This window comes from Salvelinus sp. IW2-2015, unplaced genomic scaffold, assembly GCF_002910315.2.
Source record: "Salvelinus sp. IW2-2015 unplaced genomic scaffold, ASM291031v2 Un_scaffold1717, whole genome shotgun sequence".
Taxonomy (NCBI): domain Eukaryota; kingdom Metazoa; phylum Chordata; class Actinopteri; order Salmoniformes; family Salmonidae; genus Salvelinus; species Salvelinus sp. IW2-2015.
In genome coordinates, this window is record NW_019943105.1 from 92,522 (window position 1) to 107,482 (window position 14,961).

General features: G+C 40.4%; 1 protein-coding gene across 1 annotated transcript; it reads right to left on the minus strand.

Moving 5' to 3' along the window:
* Positions 1-2,982: 2,982 nt before the first annotated feature.
* Positions 2,983-10,670, minus strand: LOC112071783 (zinc finger protein 585A-like). Its single transcript, XM_024139210.2, has 2 exons — positions 10,349-10,670; positions 2,983-6,689 (listed from the first exon to the last, which is right to left on the minus strand). Exons 1-2 carry the CDS (start codon positions 10,563-10,565, stop codon positions 4,132-4,134), a joined length of 2,775 nt encoding a protein of 924 aa, XP_023994978.1. The 5' UTR covers positions 10,566-10,670; the 3' UTR covers positions 2,983-4,131.
* Between the last annotated feature and the right edge of the window lie 4,291 nt (positions 10,671-14,961).

The following is a 14,961-nucleotide window of genomic DNA, read 5'->3' on the forward strand; positions in this document are numbered from 1 at the left end:
CTGGTTTCAGAGCTGGTCATGGGTGCACCTCAGCCACGCTCAGGTCTAAACGATATCATAACCGCCATCAATAAGAAACAATACTGTGCAGCCGTATTCATCGACCTGGTTAAGGCTTTCGACTCTGTCAATCACCACATCCTTATCGGCAGACTCAACAGTCTTGGTCTAACAAATGACTGCCTAGCCTGGGATAAGGCATAGGCCTAGGGAGGGACAGCTTGATGATAAGGCATAGGCCTAGGGGGCGACAGCTTGATGATAAGGCATAGGCCTAGGGGGGGACAGCTTGATGATAAGGCATAGGCCTAGGGGGACAACTAGTTTTTTTTAAGCATGTTACTGGAACCTGTATGCAATCGACTGCTTTTTGTCACTCATGTTCAAATATTTCCCCTGAGGACAGGGAACATGGTTCTGAATCGGTTCAGTGATATCATTAACACTGCAAACAATCATAGAAACAGTGCTATAAGTGTTCTTTCAGAGATGTTTATATAGGTGTGTAGGTAGTGGCAAGTACGTGAACCCGTTGGAATTATCTGGATTTCTGTATAAAATTGGTCAGATCTTCATCTAAGTCACAAAACACAGTCTGCTTAAACTAATAACACACAAATTATTGTATTTTTGTCTATATTGAATACATAATTTAAACATTCACAGTGAAGGTTGGAAAAAGTGTCAACCCCTAGGCTAATGACTTCTCCAAAAGCTAATTGGAATCAGGAGTCAGCTAACCTGGAATACAATCATTGAGACGAGATTGGAGATGTTGGTTAGAGCTGCCCTGCCCTAAAAAAAAAAAATACTCACAAAATTTGAATTTGCTATTCACAAGAAGTATTACCTGATGTGAACCATGCCTCGAACAAAAGAGATCTCAGAAGACGCAATATTAAGAATTGTTGACTTGTATAAAGCTGGAAAGGGTTACAAAAGTATCTCTAAAAAGCCTTGATGTCCATCAGTCCGCGGTAAGACAAATTGTCTATAAATGGAGAAAGTTCAACACTGTTGCTACTCTCCCTAGGAGTGGCCGTCCTGCAAAGATGACTGCAAGAGCACAGCGCAGAATGCYCAATGAGGTTAAGAAGAATCCTAGAGCGTCAGCTAAAGACTTACAGAAATCTCTGGAACATGCTAACATCTCTGTTGACGAGTCTACGATACGTAAAACACTAAACAAGAATGGTGTTCATGGGAGGACACCAAGGAAGAAGCCACTGCTGTCCAAAAAAAACAAGTTTGAAGTTTGCAAAAGAGCATCTGGATGTTCCACAGAGCTACTGGCAAAATATTCTGTGGACAGATGAAACTACAGTTGAGTCGTTTGGAAGGAACACACAACACTATGTGTGGAGAAAAGAAGGCACAACACACCAACATCAAAACCTACCCAATTGTAAAGTATGTTGGAGGGTCATCATGGTTTGGGGATGCTTTGCTGTCTCAAGGCCTGGATAGCTTGCTATCGTCGACAGAAAAATGAATTCCCAAGTTTATCAAGACATTTTGCAGGAGAATGTTAGGCTCTGTCCAACAATTGAAGCTCAACGGAAGTTGGGTGATGCAACAGGACAACGACCCAAAACACAGAAGTAAATAAACAACAGAATGGCTTCAACAGAAGAAAATACGCCTTCTGGAGTGGCCCAGTCAGTCCTGACCTCAACCCGATTGAGATGCTGTGGCATGACCTCGAGAGCTGTTCACACCAGACATCCCAAGAATATTGCTGAACTGAAACAGTTTTGTAAAGAGGAATGGTCAAAAAAAATCCTCCTGACCGTTGTGGTTGTTATTGCTGCCAAAAGGAGGGTCAACCAGTTATTAAAACCAAGGGTTCACATACTTTTTCCACCCTGCACTGTGAATGTTTACACGGTGTGTTCAATAAAGACATGAAAACATATAATTGTGTGTTATTAGTTTAAGCAGACTGTTTTTTGTCTATTGTTGAGACTTAAATTATCACATTTTATGACCAATTTATGTAGAAGTCCAGGTAATTCCAAAAGGTTCCCCTACTTTTTCTTTCCACTGTATACTGATATCTTGTAGCTGTGTTCGTGCAGTTTGTGGAATGGAACTTTTTATTCATTTCTCACAGTACTCTTTGTATTTGTCATTAATAAGAAACAGTACATTCCCCAGACAGATAGAACCTTGTCCTATAGTAGGACGATCAAGAGAGATTCTCCTAGTCCAAGACTTCATCTGTGTTCAGGAAACTGTCCCAGAGTTCAGCAGACAGGGAGTGGACTAGAGGGTCATTTCCTGATATATTTGAACAAAGTGGAAATCAACTGGGAAACGAAAAAACATCAGGGGTCAAAATTGGTTAGTTTAAGTTTAGGGACAAGGATTAGGTTAAGGTTTGGGATAGCTTTAGTGAGATTAGTGTAAGAGCTAGGGGAAGGCTTAAAGATTAGCACTGGGTTAGTGTACCGTGGTCTGCCGCCATTAAATTTCTGCCTGTTGAAACTACCTCCTTTAAATAAAGACGGTCCAACAGTCACGGTTCGACTCTGGGGTTTGTTTTTAATTGTTGTTGTTCTACTCTGGGGTTTGAGTATGAATGAACGTGTAGATGGGTGGCTGAAGGAGGGAGTGCAGGAGCACATATTTGTAAACCGAAACGCAGATAATTCTACATGACAGGAGCCTACATACAAATACTATAATTCACACAACACAGACACATTGTGAAATCCAGTTCATAAGACAAACATGTTGGTGATTTATAACATGAGTCCTGAGCTGCAGTGAAGATGGGATGGTTACATTCCATCARGTGAAGCTGGTCTCACAGATAGAACACTGTGACATGGTGTACGAGCAACACGTCACATCTTACCTGTACATGCACTCTTCATAATATAACCCCCCCACCCCAGCATGTTAGTGCTGGGGTAGATAAAAACCCTGCAAMTCCAAAAGAAGTTACCATCTTAAACAGAAATATATATATAAACAAAATAGCTAATAAAAACATTTATTGAAGGTTTCAAAGTAACAACCATTACATAATATAGGTTTGCTACGACGTTGGACTGTAGTGAAATAGTATTGATCATATAATATATATCTCACATGCGACCCGTGATAAGACTTCACAATTTATATGTTAATGAATTATCTGATTCCATAGAGAATATACTTAGGCTATCAAGAAATGTCTGAGAATTAAAATTGTAAAGGAAAATAGATTTAACTACATTGTAAAAATGTTTACGATTCACAGGCATGAAGCTTAAGTTATAAAGCATTAACAAACGTGACAAGGCATATGACAAGGGCGGCAGGTAGCCTAGTGGTTAGAGCGTTGGGCCAGTAACCGAAAGGTCGCTGGTTTGAATACCAGAGCCGACAAGGTGAAAAATCTGTCTTTGCCCATGAGCAAGGCACTTAACCCTAATTTGCTCCAGGCGTGCTGTACTACTATGGCTGACCCTGTAAAATAACAGACGAAAAAAAAATTGATGGGGCTGGGATCTTACAAGGCAAAGCATGACCAAAAACAGACCTACTCAGACCGAGCAGCCTACAAGAAAAACATGTTCATATAGCTTTTCTGTAGAGCGTAGGACAGGAGGAAGAGACAGAAAAAAGGCATTCCCTTTCTAACATTTCAAGGTGACTTTATCAAACCATCCAACCATAACAAGTTACAGTGACCTGTAACCACAGGTGACCCAATATCCACAACAGAGTCTAATGGCTTGTGTGGGRGATGAAACCAAATAAGGCAGAATTCCTAAGGACAATAAAATCCCTTAACATACAGTAGTTTAAAGTTCACCCTGTCCAGATACAAGTTACCACAGATCATACATCCATATAGATAACATCAAAGTTCTCTTCAGAAGTTTATGAGATACCAAACATGGAGGAAATAACATCACTAACACACATTTCAATTGTCAGGAAGGGCTGAATGGCCCTTGAGTGTTTTCCTGAGCCATTTGCCATGCAGACCCAGAAGTGACAAAGCACATAAGTTAGGGCCTACAGTACAGTATAATTCAGTTATTATCAAACCTGAGGGTATGTTCACTTATAGGTGTCAGTTTGAATAAGCCGTTATCTTCAAACGGACATTTTACACAATGGACACTTGTGTTCCGTTTAGTGAATATTCTTCATGTGTGATTTAAGGGAACTGATCTGACTAAAGCATTTGTTGCAATCGTTGCAGCGATATGGTTTCTCTCCAGTGTGAATTCGCTTGTGGCGTGTCAGATCACCCGATGATGTAAAACCTTTCCCACATACAGAACACTTAAATGGCTTCTCCCCTGTGTGAGTCATCATATGAAGTGACAGTTTTCTGCTATAAATGAACCTTTTGCTGCAGACATGGCACTGATGTGATTTCTCCCCTGTGTGAGTCTTCATGTGTTCTCTAAGGACTCCCTTCCAAGTGAAGCTTTTGCCGCAAACAGTGCACAGATAAGGTTTCTCTCCAGTGTGAATTCCCTGGTGGTCTTTGAGATAACTCAGTGATGTACAGCCTTTTCCACAAACAGGACACTTATGCAGCTCTCGCTCGGTTTTATTTTCCGGATCTCTCTCTGTGTGAATCCTCATATGCTTTCTCAGATAACGTTTCTCCTGGAAGCACTTGCCACAATCACTGCAAAGATACAACTGTTTCTCTGATTGATTTTCTCGTTGTTTCTCCCCTGTGTGTGTCCTCATATGTCTAGTCAGATCACATTTCTGAATGAATCTTTTGTTGCAAACATGACATTGATGTGGTTTCTCCCCAGTGTGAATTCGCTGGTGGATTTTTAGAACATTTGGATATGCAAAGCCTTTTCCACATACAGGACACATATGCAGTCTTCTCTTTTTGTGACTCCCCAATTCTCTCTCTGTCCGACTTCTTGGTTCGCTCTCTGTCCGACTCCCCGGTTCGCTCTCTGTCCGACTCCCCGGTTCGCTCTCTGTCCGACTCCCCGGTTCGCTCTCTGTGTGAGTCTTCATATGAACCCTCAGGTAACTCATCGTTCGGAAGCTTTTGCCACAATCGCTGCAGAGATATGATGGTTTCTCTCCAGAGTGATTCAGCTCGTGTTGTTTCAGACCACCCAATGATTTAAAGCATTTTTCACAAAGAGGGCACTTGTATGATTTCTCCCCTGTGTGAATTCTCGTATGCTTTCTCAATTCATGTTTTTGACTGAAAGATTTGTCACACTCTTTACACTGATATGGTTTCTCCCCTGTGTGAATCTTCATATGCACTTTTAATGTTGCCCTTTGAGTGAAGCGTTTCTCACATTCAGTGCAACAAAACGGCTTCTCCCCTGTGTGAATCCTCATATGGTCTTTTAATGATGACCTTTGAGTAAAGCATTTCTCACATTCACGGCAACAATATGGTTTCTCCCCTGTGTGAGTCCTCATATGCTTGACCAGATGTCCCTTRCGGTAGAAGCATTTGTCACATTCTTTGCACTTATGTGGTTTCTCACCTGTATGAATTACCTGATGTATTTTCAACAGGCCTGCGCTAGTAAAGCTTTTAATACACACAGGACACTTGAAGGGTTTCTCCCCTGTGTGATTTCTCTGATGTACTTTATAATGGCTTACATTATAAAAGCTTTTACTGCACACTGCACAYGTGTATGGTTTCTCACTACCATGAAACTTCTGTTGGTGTTCTTTTAGGTAGCGTGGCCTCTTAAAGCATTTATTACACACAGGACAGATGCATGGATTCACTCCATGAGTTTTCCCATGTATTTTCAGAGAGCCTGGTGTGTTGAAACATTCATTGCACACGGGACAGTTGTACGGTTTTGCATCTGGGTGAGTAGTGCTCATATGCTTGTTGAAGTCGGTCTTGACACTGAAGGATTTGCCACATTCTTTGCAGAGATATGTTTTTTCACCTGTGTGAATTCGCTGATGATCTTTTAAAGAAGCTGTGCAAAGAAAGGATTCACTGCACAAAGAACACTGCTGTGGTCCTTCTTTCTCCCCTGTGTGAACTTTTTTGTGTCTTTGTAGACCATTTAGTGATTTAAAGCCTTCACAACASAAAGGACATCTGTGTCGTTTCTCTGCTTTGTGAATTCTCTGATGTACTTTTAAACTGACTGGTGCCTTAAACAGTTTACTGCACACAGGACACTTGTATCGCCTCTTGCTTGTGTGACACTTCAATGGTGCTTTCTGCTCATTGGTTGCCTTGGCTTCAGTGCAGACTTGAGAGCTTTGTCCTTTCTTGTCCCGGGTTCTCTTTGACCCTGACGGTAGTTCGTCACTCTCCTCCTCATCAATACTTACAATGATTTCACTTGGAGCTGCAGAACAGTCTGGATGTAGTACAGAGAGGGGCTGAGAGTCACTGGTTGGTTCTGATACTCTGATACTGTAGTGCTCTTCATCTGATTCTGATTGGGTCTGTTCAGTTGTGTTGGTGGGTAGAGAGTCCCTTTTGCTGTCCTGATCACAGTCACTTTCCACACAGGGAGGAATAAATATCAACTGTATGACCTCTGTGGTAGCAGACCTAAGTCTTTGAAGCTGCTCTTCCTCCTGACTGGTCCGGAGTTCCTCTGTAATCTGTGTGGGCTCTGGGTCCTCCTGCCTCATACTGGGGCTCCACTCCTGCTCACAGTGCTGCTGCTCAGGGGGAACCTCCTCTTCAGGGAGAGTTACCTGCTTGGGGTCTGAAGAGAAGGAAATGAGTAAAAATACTGAATAACAATTCAAAATACTTCACATTCTGAATTCTCTATGCTGTGCTTAGGGCTGTGGCGGTCATGAAATTGTCAGCCGGTGATTGTCAAGCAAATAAGTGCCCGGTCTCACGGTAATTGAGACGCTGTCGGAATGACAGATCGTCCCATCCGAACCTCATATGGTCTATTAATTTTTACCCGGGGCAGGGGGTTGTTGCGTTGCCTAGCAATTCAGCCTGGGTCCTCCACAAACCACTGATTAAAGTCAAATCATTAGACTACAATGTGAAAATCATCTTACCAATATTGTATTTCCCTGTGTGTAAATATGTACATCAATATGAACCAATCGTATGGTTACATGTGGTACCGATAACTTTGATTGGTGATTTGGAACCAAATGTTGTAGGCCTACAGTGTGATACGAGACCYTTTCAATGGTGATTACGGACGATTTCAACTGAGATCGTACGCGCATGTTCACCATAGAAGACATCACTGGGCAGTCTTCTTGGGAGAGCTAAGCAAACAGTCATACTCAGTGTTCAACAGCGGGCCAGCGCAGAGCTCACATCCTCCCTACTGATGTCTTCAGAGGAGATGATCACCCATTGGCTTGGTGGAGAGGGAATGAGGGTCATTTCGCTTTTTGTTTGAATGCGACTTGTCTAAACAGATCTTTCATGATCAACTTTCAAATGAATCTAGAACGCCAGTAATAGGGTTCTATTGCAGAAAGTTGTGTTTGTGAATAGACAAAATAACAACATGACATGGTAATAATGAGAGAATTCTAAATGGTAGAAACGTCAGCACAAGAACTGTTTGTCGGGAGCTTCATGAAATTAGTTTCTTTATTCGATTCACCTCAATCTGAACTAACGCAATGGCGAAGTGAATCATTTTTTGTGTCAAAAATAATACTGAATTGTTCAAAGAAAATCAATCAATAARGCCGGCCTTATTCGTGAGTGTCGGTGGAAAGTTTGAGAAATGACAAACATTAATATGAGCATGTGTTCTTMATGTTTTGTGTACTCAGTATATGTTAATATGACCAACTTTAAATGAATGGGCTTAACATACTGGATTTTTTTTWAATTCCGTATGTACTAATTAGCATATTAAGTTCCTATAAAAGTTGCATGGTAATTTCTTAAATTGTTTTAAAAATGTAATAAACTTTCAGTTTTACATAAAGATGTGTTAATAATATAACCACCATCTTAAATGACTGTAATTGTGTATTTTCCCTATGCTGCTTCTTCCACTTGTTATTTTGCTGATTGGATAACATCTAGACTCAGTAACATGTGTTTGTGGTGTACTGTTCTAGCTAACTTTATTCACCTGTGTAATGCGGTCCTTCTCCTGCTGTTTATTCTGGCGTTCAGACTAAATGTAGTGGTAAATGTGCTGCTCACAGTAGACAGCAGCAACATGGACCTGTTAAATCGACTAGAAGGGTGTTGATATAGCTGTGTTTAGGCACGGCTTCCTTGTTTTAAGTCTGTTACGTGTGTTTCTCATTCTGCTGGAGTTGACCTGGTATTTTATTAACCCTTACCTCACGCATCCAGTTGTTCCATGTGTAACTCGCCCACCAAAATCACTATATGCTGTTTTACATTGTGTTATTTGTGCTGGTCTAATTCCTATAATGGAAAAGCAGAAGAACCTGTGGGCTCTCAGATAGTAATAACAGTTCATATGCTGCTCTTCGATATCCCAGGTTTGTTGCATTGATGAATAAATCATTGAATGTTTACTTAAATTCAGATGTTATGTATAAAAAGGCATATGTATGCATTGTTTACCATTTCGATTTCTTTAAAACAAAGTAATTGTTGGAGTTCAGGTGTCTGACGTGATTTACGGGTGACTAGGCACATTCTTGTCATATAAATATGCTTATTAATTCATGATTATGGATACATTCTGCAATGAGTTAATCTGGCTTTGAATCTGCAACAGAACATGTCAAGTTAGTTCTGAATTGCTTTAATACAGCAGTGCATTCTGACACAATTAATTTAAACAGGGTAAGCCTACACAAAAACACAGCCTTTATTTGAAATGTTTCTAAAAACCCACGTTGGATTAAATGAATAGTGGAAAAACGATTGGAACCACATCCGTGTTTGACTGCTAAGTTTTACAACACGTCCACTGTGGGGCTCAATGGTACGTCCTAACCTCATGAAAAAGTGTTGTGTGTACCTGAGAAGCTTCTCTATAACATCTGTCTCTTATACACATCTAGATGTGTATAAGAGACAGGCCACAAGAGCATTCGTGAGGTCGGGCACTGATGTTGGGCGATTAGGCCTGGCTTGAGGTTGGCGTTCCAATTCATCCCAAAGGTATTTAATGGTGTTGAGGTCAGGGCTCTGTGCAGGCCAATCCGGTTCTTCCACACCGATCGACATACCATTTCTTTTAGGACCTCGCTCATGCTGAAACAGGAAAAGGTCTTCCCCAAACTGTTGCCAAAAAGTTGRAAGCACAGAATCGTCTAGAATGTCATTGTATGCTGTAGCATTAAGATTTCCCTTCACTGGAACTAGGGGCCTGGCCCGAACCATGAAGAACAGCCCCAGACCTTTACTCTGCCTCCACCGAAATGTACAGTTGGCACTATGCATTGGGGCTGGTAGCGTTCTCCTGGCACGTTTCCACTTAACATAATTTACAATTGACTGGGGAAGCTCTAGCAGGGCAGAAATGTAACTAACTGACTTGTTGGAAAGGTGGCATCCTATGACGATGCCATGTTTAAAGTGACTGTGCTCTTCGGGTGGGTATAATTTGTGGAATGTTCCAACAGGAATCTGTTCCAAAAACGTTGTAAATAACAAGGTTGCCAACAAACAACGCATACAAAGTTGTATAGCGGCAGAATAAGATAACGGGTAGGGTTTGTTGGCAACCTTGTACTTTACKAAGTTTTTKAAACAGATTCCTGTTGAAACGTTCCACAAATTATACCCACCCTGCTCTTCAGTACGGGCCATTCTACTGCCAATGTTTGTCTACGGAGATTGMATGGCTGTGTGGTCGACTTTATAACGTTACACCTGTCAGCAACGGGTGTAGTTGAAATAGGGGTGTCAACATACTTTTGTMTATATACTGTATAATGCATTATGTTAACTGTTAAACGTTTTGAAATAACATATTTATTTGATTGTATATACGTTATATACCTAGCCTTAGCAGGCTCTTTGCCAGCAAGCTAAGCTTTTTTAGCTATAATATTTAGCTAACGTTAGTTTGCTAACATTAGCTATTAGCATCAAGTGTAGACGATAGAAAAAAGGTCGTTAAACCAGATGTATATTTGTTTAGAAGACTTCAGTAAAACATTTTACCGGAGAATGACCTTTACACATTTGTATCACTAGCTAAGTCCTTGTTCYATCTGTGCCCGTAGTGTACAGTAGCTGCCATTAATGCAGCAGAGGCCTATAGGATCTCACGTGAGTCGCGTCAGCCAGGCTAGATAATTAACGCTAGCTACTAAACTTTAAGTCAAAACAYCTTAAGTTACCTGAACCTAGTAATGAATACGATACGTCCACGGCTAGTGATTCAGCAAACACAATATGTTGTTATCCGATAACTTGGTGTAAGAGGTCGCTACCAACCTGCTCCAAAATGATCCAGAAGAAGCCCCCGTAGACGGTCGTTCTCTCCTTGAACCTCTGCTACCGTCTTTTCTACCACAACTAATATCTCCACCGCCGCTGTTGTCAGCCGCTCCTGGTACTCTGCTAACGTCTTCTCCGCCGAACCAAATATATCCACAGCCGCTGCTGTTAGCCGCTCGGTAATAAACACACTCAACACCTGTAGTTTAGACATTTTWCGTACAAATCAACATTTCAGACGTTCAAACTACATATTCCTATTAGACCCACACTTTCTGCTGAAAACATGCAATTCACCTCTATGAATTACGCAATAATAACTAAGTACTTCCGGGTCAAAGTCCTGTCCTGCAAACTTTGTCAATTAATTATGATGGAGAAAATGGTGGATAATGTGCAGAATTATCGAAATGTTATACTACTTATCATACAAATAATAATTTAAAGTATTTCCATAAGATAGTGTATATTAAGTGGTCAACAATGTTTTTTGTGTGGGTACTTCTATTATTCATTGCAGCATACATAATTGCCTGAACATTGTGTCAAAGTAAAAGAGAGTTCCATTCTAGTCAGGAGCACTTCTACTTTCCAAACCCACAAAGTGTACACCCTGAGGAGCATCACTGCTCATTTTGCAGCCCTTAAAGAGCGGCCCATCAGCTTAAATCCAATCGTTTTTTTYCTTCATATTGGACATACATATTGCACCTTACATAATTGTCTGTATGCTGTGTCGCAGTAAAGGGGGGGGTCCATTCTATTCAGGAGCACTTCTAATTTCCAAATGCACAGTTTACACCCCCAGCGTCGTCATTGCTACTATTGTGGCCCTTTAAGAGTGGGAAATCCGCTTAAATCCAAATATGTGCATATTAGATATGTTTTATTTACACAAATACATGTGCGTAGGTAATCCCTGTCACATGTGGGTGTCTACACTTGACACATACATGCGACTTCTGCTATCAAAATACGAAGATTACACTGAAAGACGGGTTTAGACGCACAAAAGTCGCTTTGTGGTCTGACTGTGTTCAGATCTGTAAGCCGTCATTGAAAATAAGAATTTGTTCTTAACTGACTTGCCTAGTTAAATAAAGGTAAAATAAAGAAATAAAATAAATTACCGAAAGCGCATACAGAGGACGTCATCAGCACTCCTCCCACAAGTCTCCAGAAAACATGTGTTTTGGGACCGAGGCACCTTTTCATTATTACGTTGGTGGAAATTCCACGATCAAAACTCTATGATCAGAATATTGCACAAACTGTCAAGTCTAGACACGACCTATTATATTAAGCGAGATACCTGCCAAAAGGTTGAACGTACATATCGTTAAGATCCTAAGAAAAGCCATGAGTGAAACATGAAACGTAGATGTGAAATGTCTGCTGTGAACATACACACACCATGTTACGATTAAGGACCAACATTTTAGGCTTGAACAAATCTTGTGCTGCAATTATGATGTACAATAATACTTTTCAGAGTTTTGGCAGTTTCATCAAACCAACAAAAAAACATACACAACTGCCTGTGATGAGTGCTGCAAGAACAAGCGTAACACAGTATAAAAAAAAAGGTAGTCAGGGWAACCGGAAAGAGGTATCCTGCACGTTTTCAAGTTAAAAGTCTCCATTCTCTATTACTCCTCAGTTGACTTCACATTTAGGTAGCTAATGTAATAGATTTGTTTGCCAGCGCAAGTCTAGATAGCACTAGCTGTATTATGCCTACAACAGTGAAGTTTCTGTCTGCTGGGTGTATCTCTACAGCATGGGCATATCTCTAGGTGACGTGGACATCCCCATGCATTCACCTTATCAAAATATGACTCATTCAGTAGTACACCATCCCATTCTCTGGGCTCTGTCTGCAATCATAACCAGTAGTATCTACCAGAATAATTAATCATAACCAGTAGTATCTACCAGGAATAATGAATCATAACCAGTAGTATCTACCAGAATAATGAATCATAACCAGTAGTATCTACAGAATAATGAATCATAACCAGTAGTATCTACCAGAATAATGAATCATAACCAGTAGTATCTACCAGAATATTGAATCATAACCGGTAGTATCTACCAGGAATAATGAATCATAACCAGTAGTATCTACCAGAATAATGAATCATAACCAGTATTTACCAAGATAATGAAACATATAGTAATAATCATAATAATAGAAGTTTGGGGAATCTATTAATTATGTATTACCACTGGAGTCTTTGTCACTCAAAATATTTTCTTTATAGAATATTTTGATATTAATTTATCATCACTCAAAATTTKGCCAAAGCATATTCTGTGAGAGGGGTTAATATAAATGTCAAATAATTTTACATGAATCGGGTCATGAACATATGGACTCTGGAATGAACAAGGGAGAGATTAAATGTAGGCTAAATCTGGCATAAGTTTATTCCCACACTTTACAATAACTCTGTTGCAGTGGTTTTAGGTAGTCTTCGTATAAGCTAAACTGCTTTTTCGTGTAGAACTCCTCACAGGCCGTTTGGTGTACATTTCTTTTGTTGGAGAGATGAAACTGCCAAAACTCTGAAAGGTAATATTGTACGTCAGAATTGCAACACAAGATTTGTTCAAGCCTAAAATGTTGATCCGTAATCGTAACATGGTGTTTGTATGTTCACAGGGGAAATGTCACGTTTCCGTTTTTTTGTCACGTTTGTCACGTTTGTCACGTTTTTTTTACAAGAATAGTAATTAAAGTATGGATTTTCTTACAATCCTAGCGATATGTATGTTCAACCTTTTGGCAGGTATCTCGCTCCATGCCAACTAGCCTGACTGCTAGAGAAACCTGGGTAAGATCTCAATTGCATACTCCTCGTGTTCTCTCCTTCTCAAAAACCATTAGAGGAGAAGGTCAGAAGGGAGGGACCGTCTGGCTTTCTCATCCAATGGGTTTTGAGGAGATGAGGAGAGAGGACGACAAGTATGTAACTGAGATGTTACCTTTGTCTTTTTAAATATAGCATGGCACAGATGTTGGACCGGGGCTAGTTCAAATTGTGGTCTAGTAGCTTGGCTGGCCAGTGTCCAAAATCCTTAAATTCCATCCCTGAGTAGAAAAGTGTAAATAATCTGTATTTATAATTGAAACATGACAAATAATTGTCTAAATATGRACAATGATTCAAATGTGTTCATATTGTTACATTTGCATTACATTTGGGTTTCAAAACATGTTCCAAGGTCAAAGGAAAGAACACAACATCTCTGTCTACATCACATGAATGTAGCACTGTACAGGAAGAAACAACCGATCGTGTGCAAAATACTGAGGTAAATCAACTTCCGGGTTGGTGATGTAAGTGACATTGGTGACCCAATGAAATTCAAGCTAAGGTGAGAGGAATACATTTCTAAACACTATTTCCAGTGGTGCATCTACTAACACTGAAAGTAAGATCAAATCTGTTTCATCATTCTCATTTTGTCTAGGTGTATATTTCTTTATTGAGATTACATGTTTTTGTCATTAATTAACAAAATGGGTTCCATTACATCTTAATTACAAAATAAACACTCCCCTCTCATCCTGTCTTAGCTGCAAAGCCCATCCCACCTCCAAACTGACTAGCTTCAAGTTAAATACAACTGTTTTTAAATTGCATTAGCTAAATCAGCTGTTAGAAAACACAAGTTAATAGTTTCTTCCTGTGGTGCATGAATGTGAAACTTCAGGAGGCTGAAGAGAATCAGCTTGGCCCCTAAGACCCTCACAAACGTATACAGATGCACCATTGAGAGCATCCTGTCGAGCTTCATTACCAGGTCAACAACGGTGGAGAAACCATAGACCTACTGTAGCTAGGTCAACAACGGTGGTGAAACCATAGACCTACTGTATATACGTCAACAACGGTGGAGAAAGCAATACGGCACGGGGGTGTGGTATATACCACGGCTGTCAGCCAATCAGCATTCAGGACTCGAACCACCCAGTGTATAATAATTTGCTTTGTTTTAACGAGTCCTCTCTCCTGGACCTGTATTATTATCATAGTCACAAAGTAGGGAGTACTGATCTAGGATCAGATTAGCCTAGATCAGATTTGATTAGATCAGATTTGACAACCTGATCTAGGATTAGATTTGATTAGATCAGATTTGACAACCTGATCCTAGATCAAGAGAGAGATTTTTTTATTTTACATGGCTATCTGACTAAGCAGCAGGGACGGTATTCATAAAGCCTCTCATGGTGAATTTCCACCTGATACTTACCCTCACCAGTGTGTCCCAGTGTTTTGTTATGTTGGCTCTAGTGTTGATTTGTTTCCATCAGTTCTTGTGACAATACAACCTCTGCATCCTCAAGAACATTGCTTTGGAGAAAGGTGTTAATCGTGGAAAGTGTTATTTATGTTCCAGTTAGCCAGTGTTATGTAAATGCAGGCTGACAAAGTATCAGTGGCCTGTCCTTGGCCCCAAGTCACAGCAGGTCCACTGAGGCCATGGCCCAGAAAGATACTGGAGCCGGTCTGTGGAGTGGAAACACAAAAGTCTGAGCCTTTTGTTGTTGTAAAACACTGTGGGTAAGTCTTAAGTGGAAATGTAGCTTCAGAGTACTC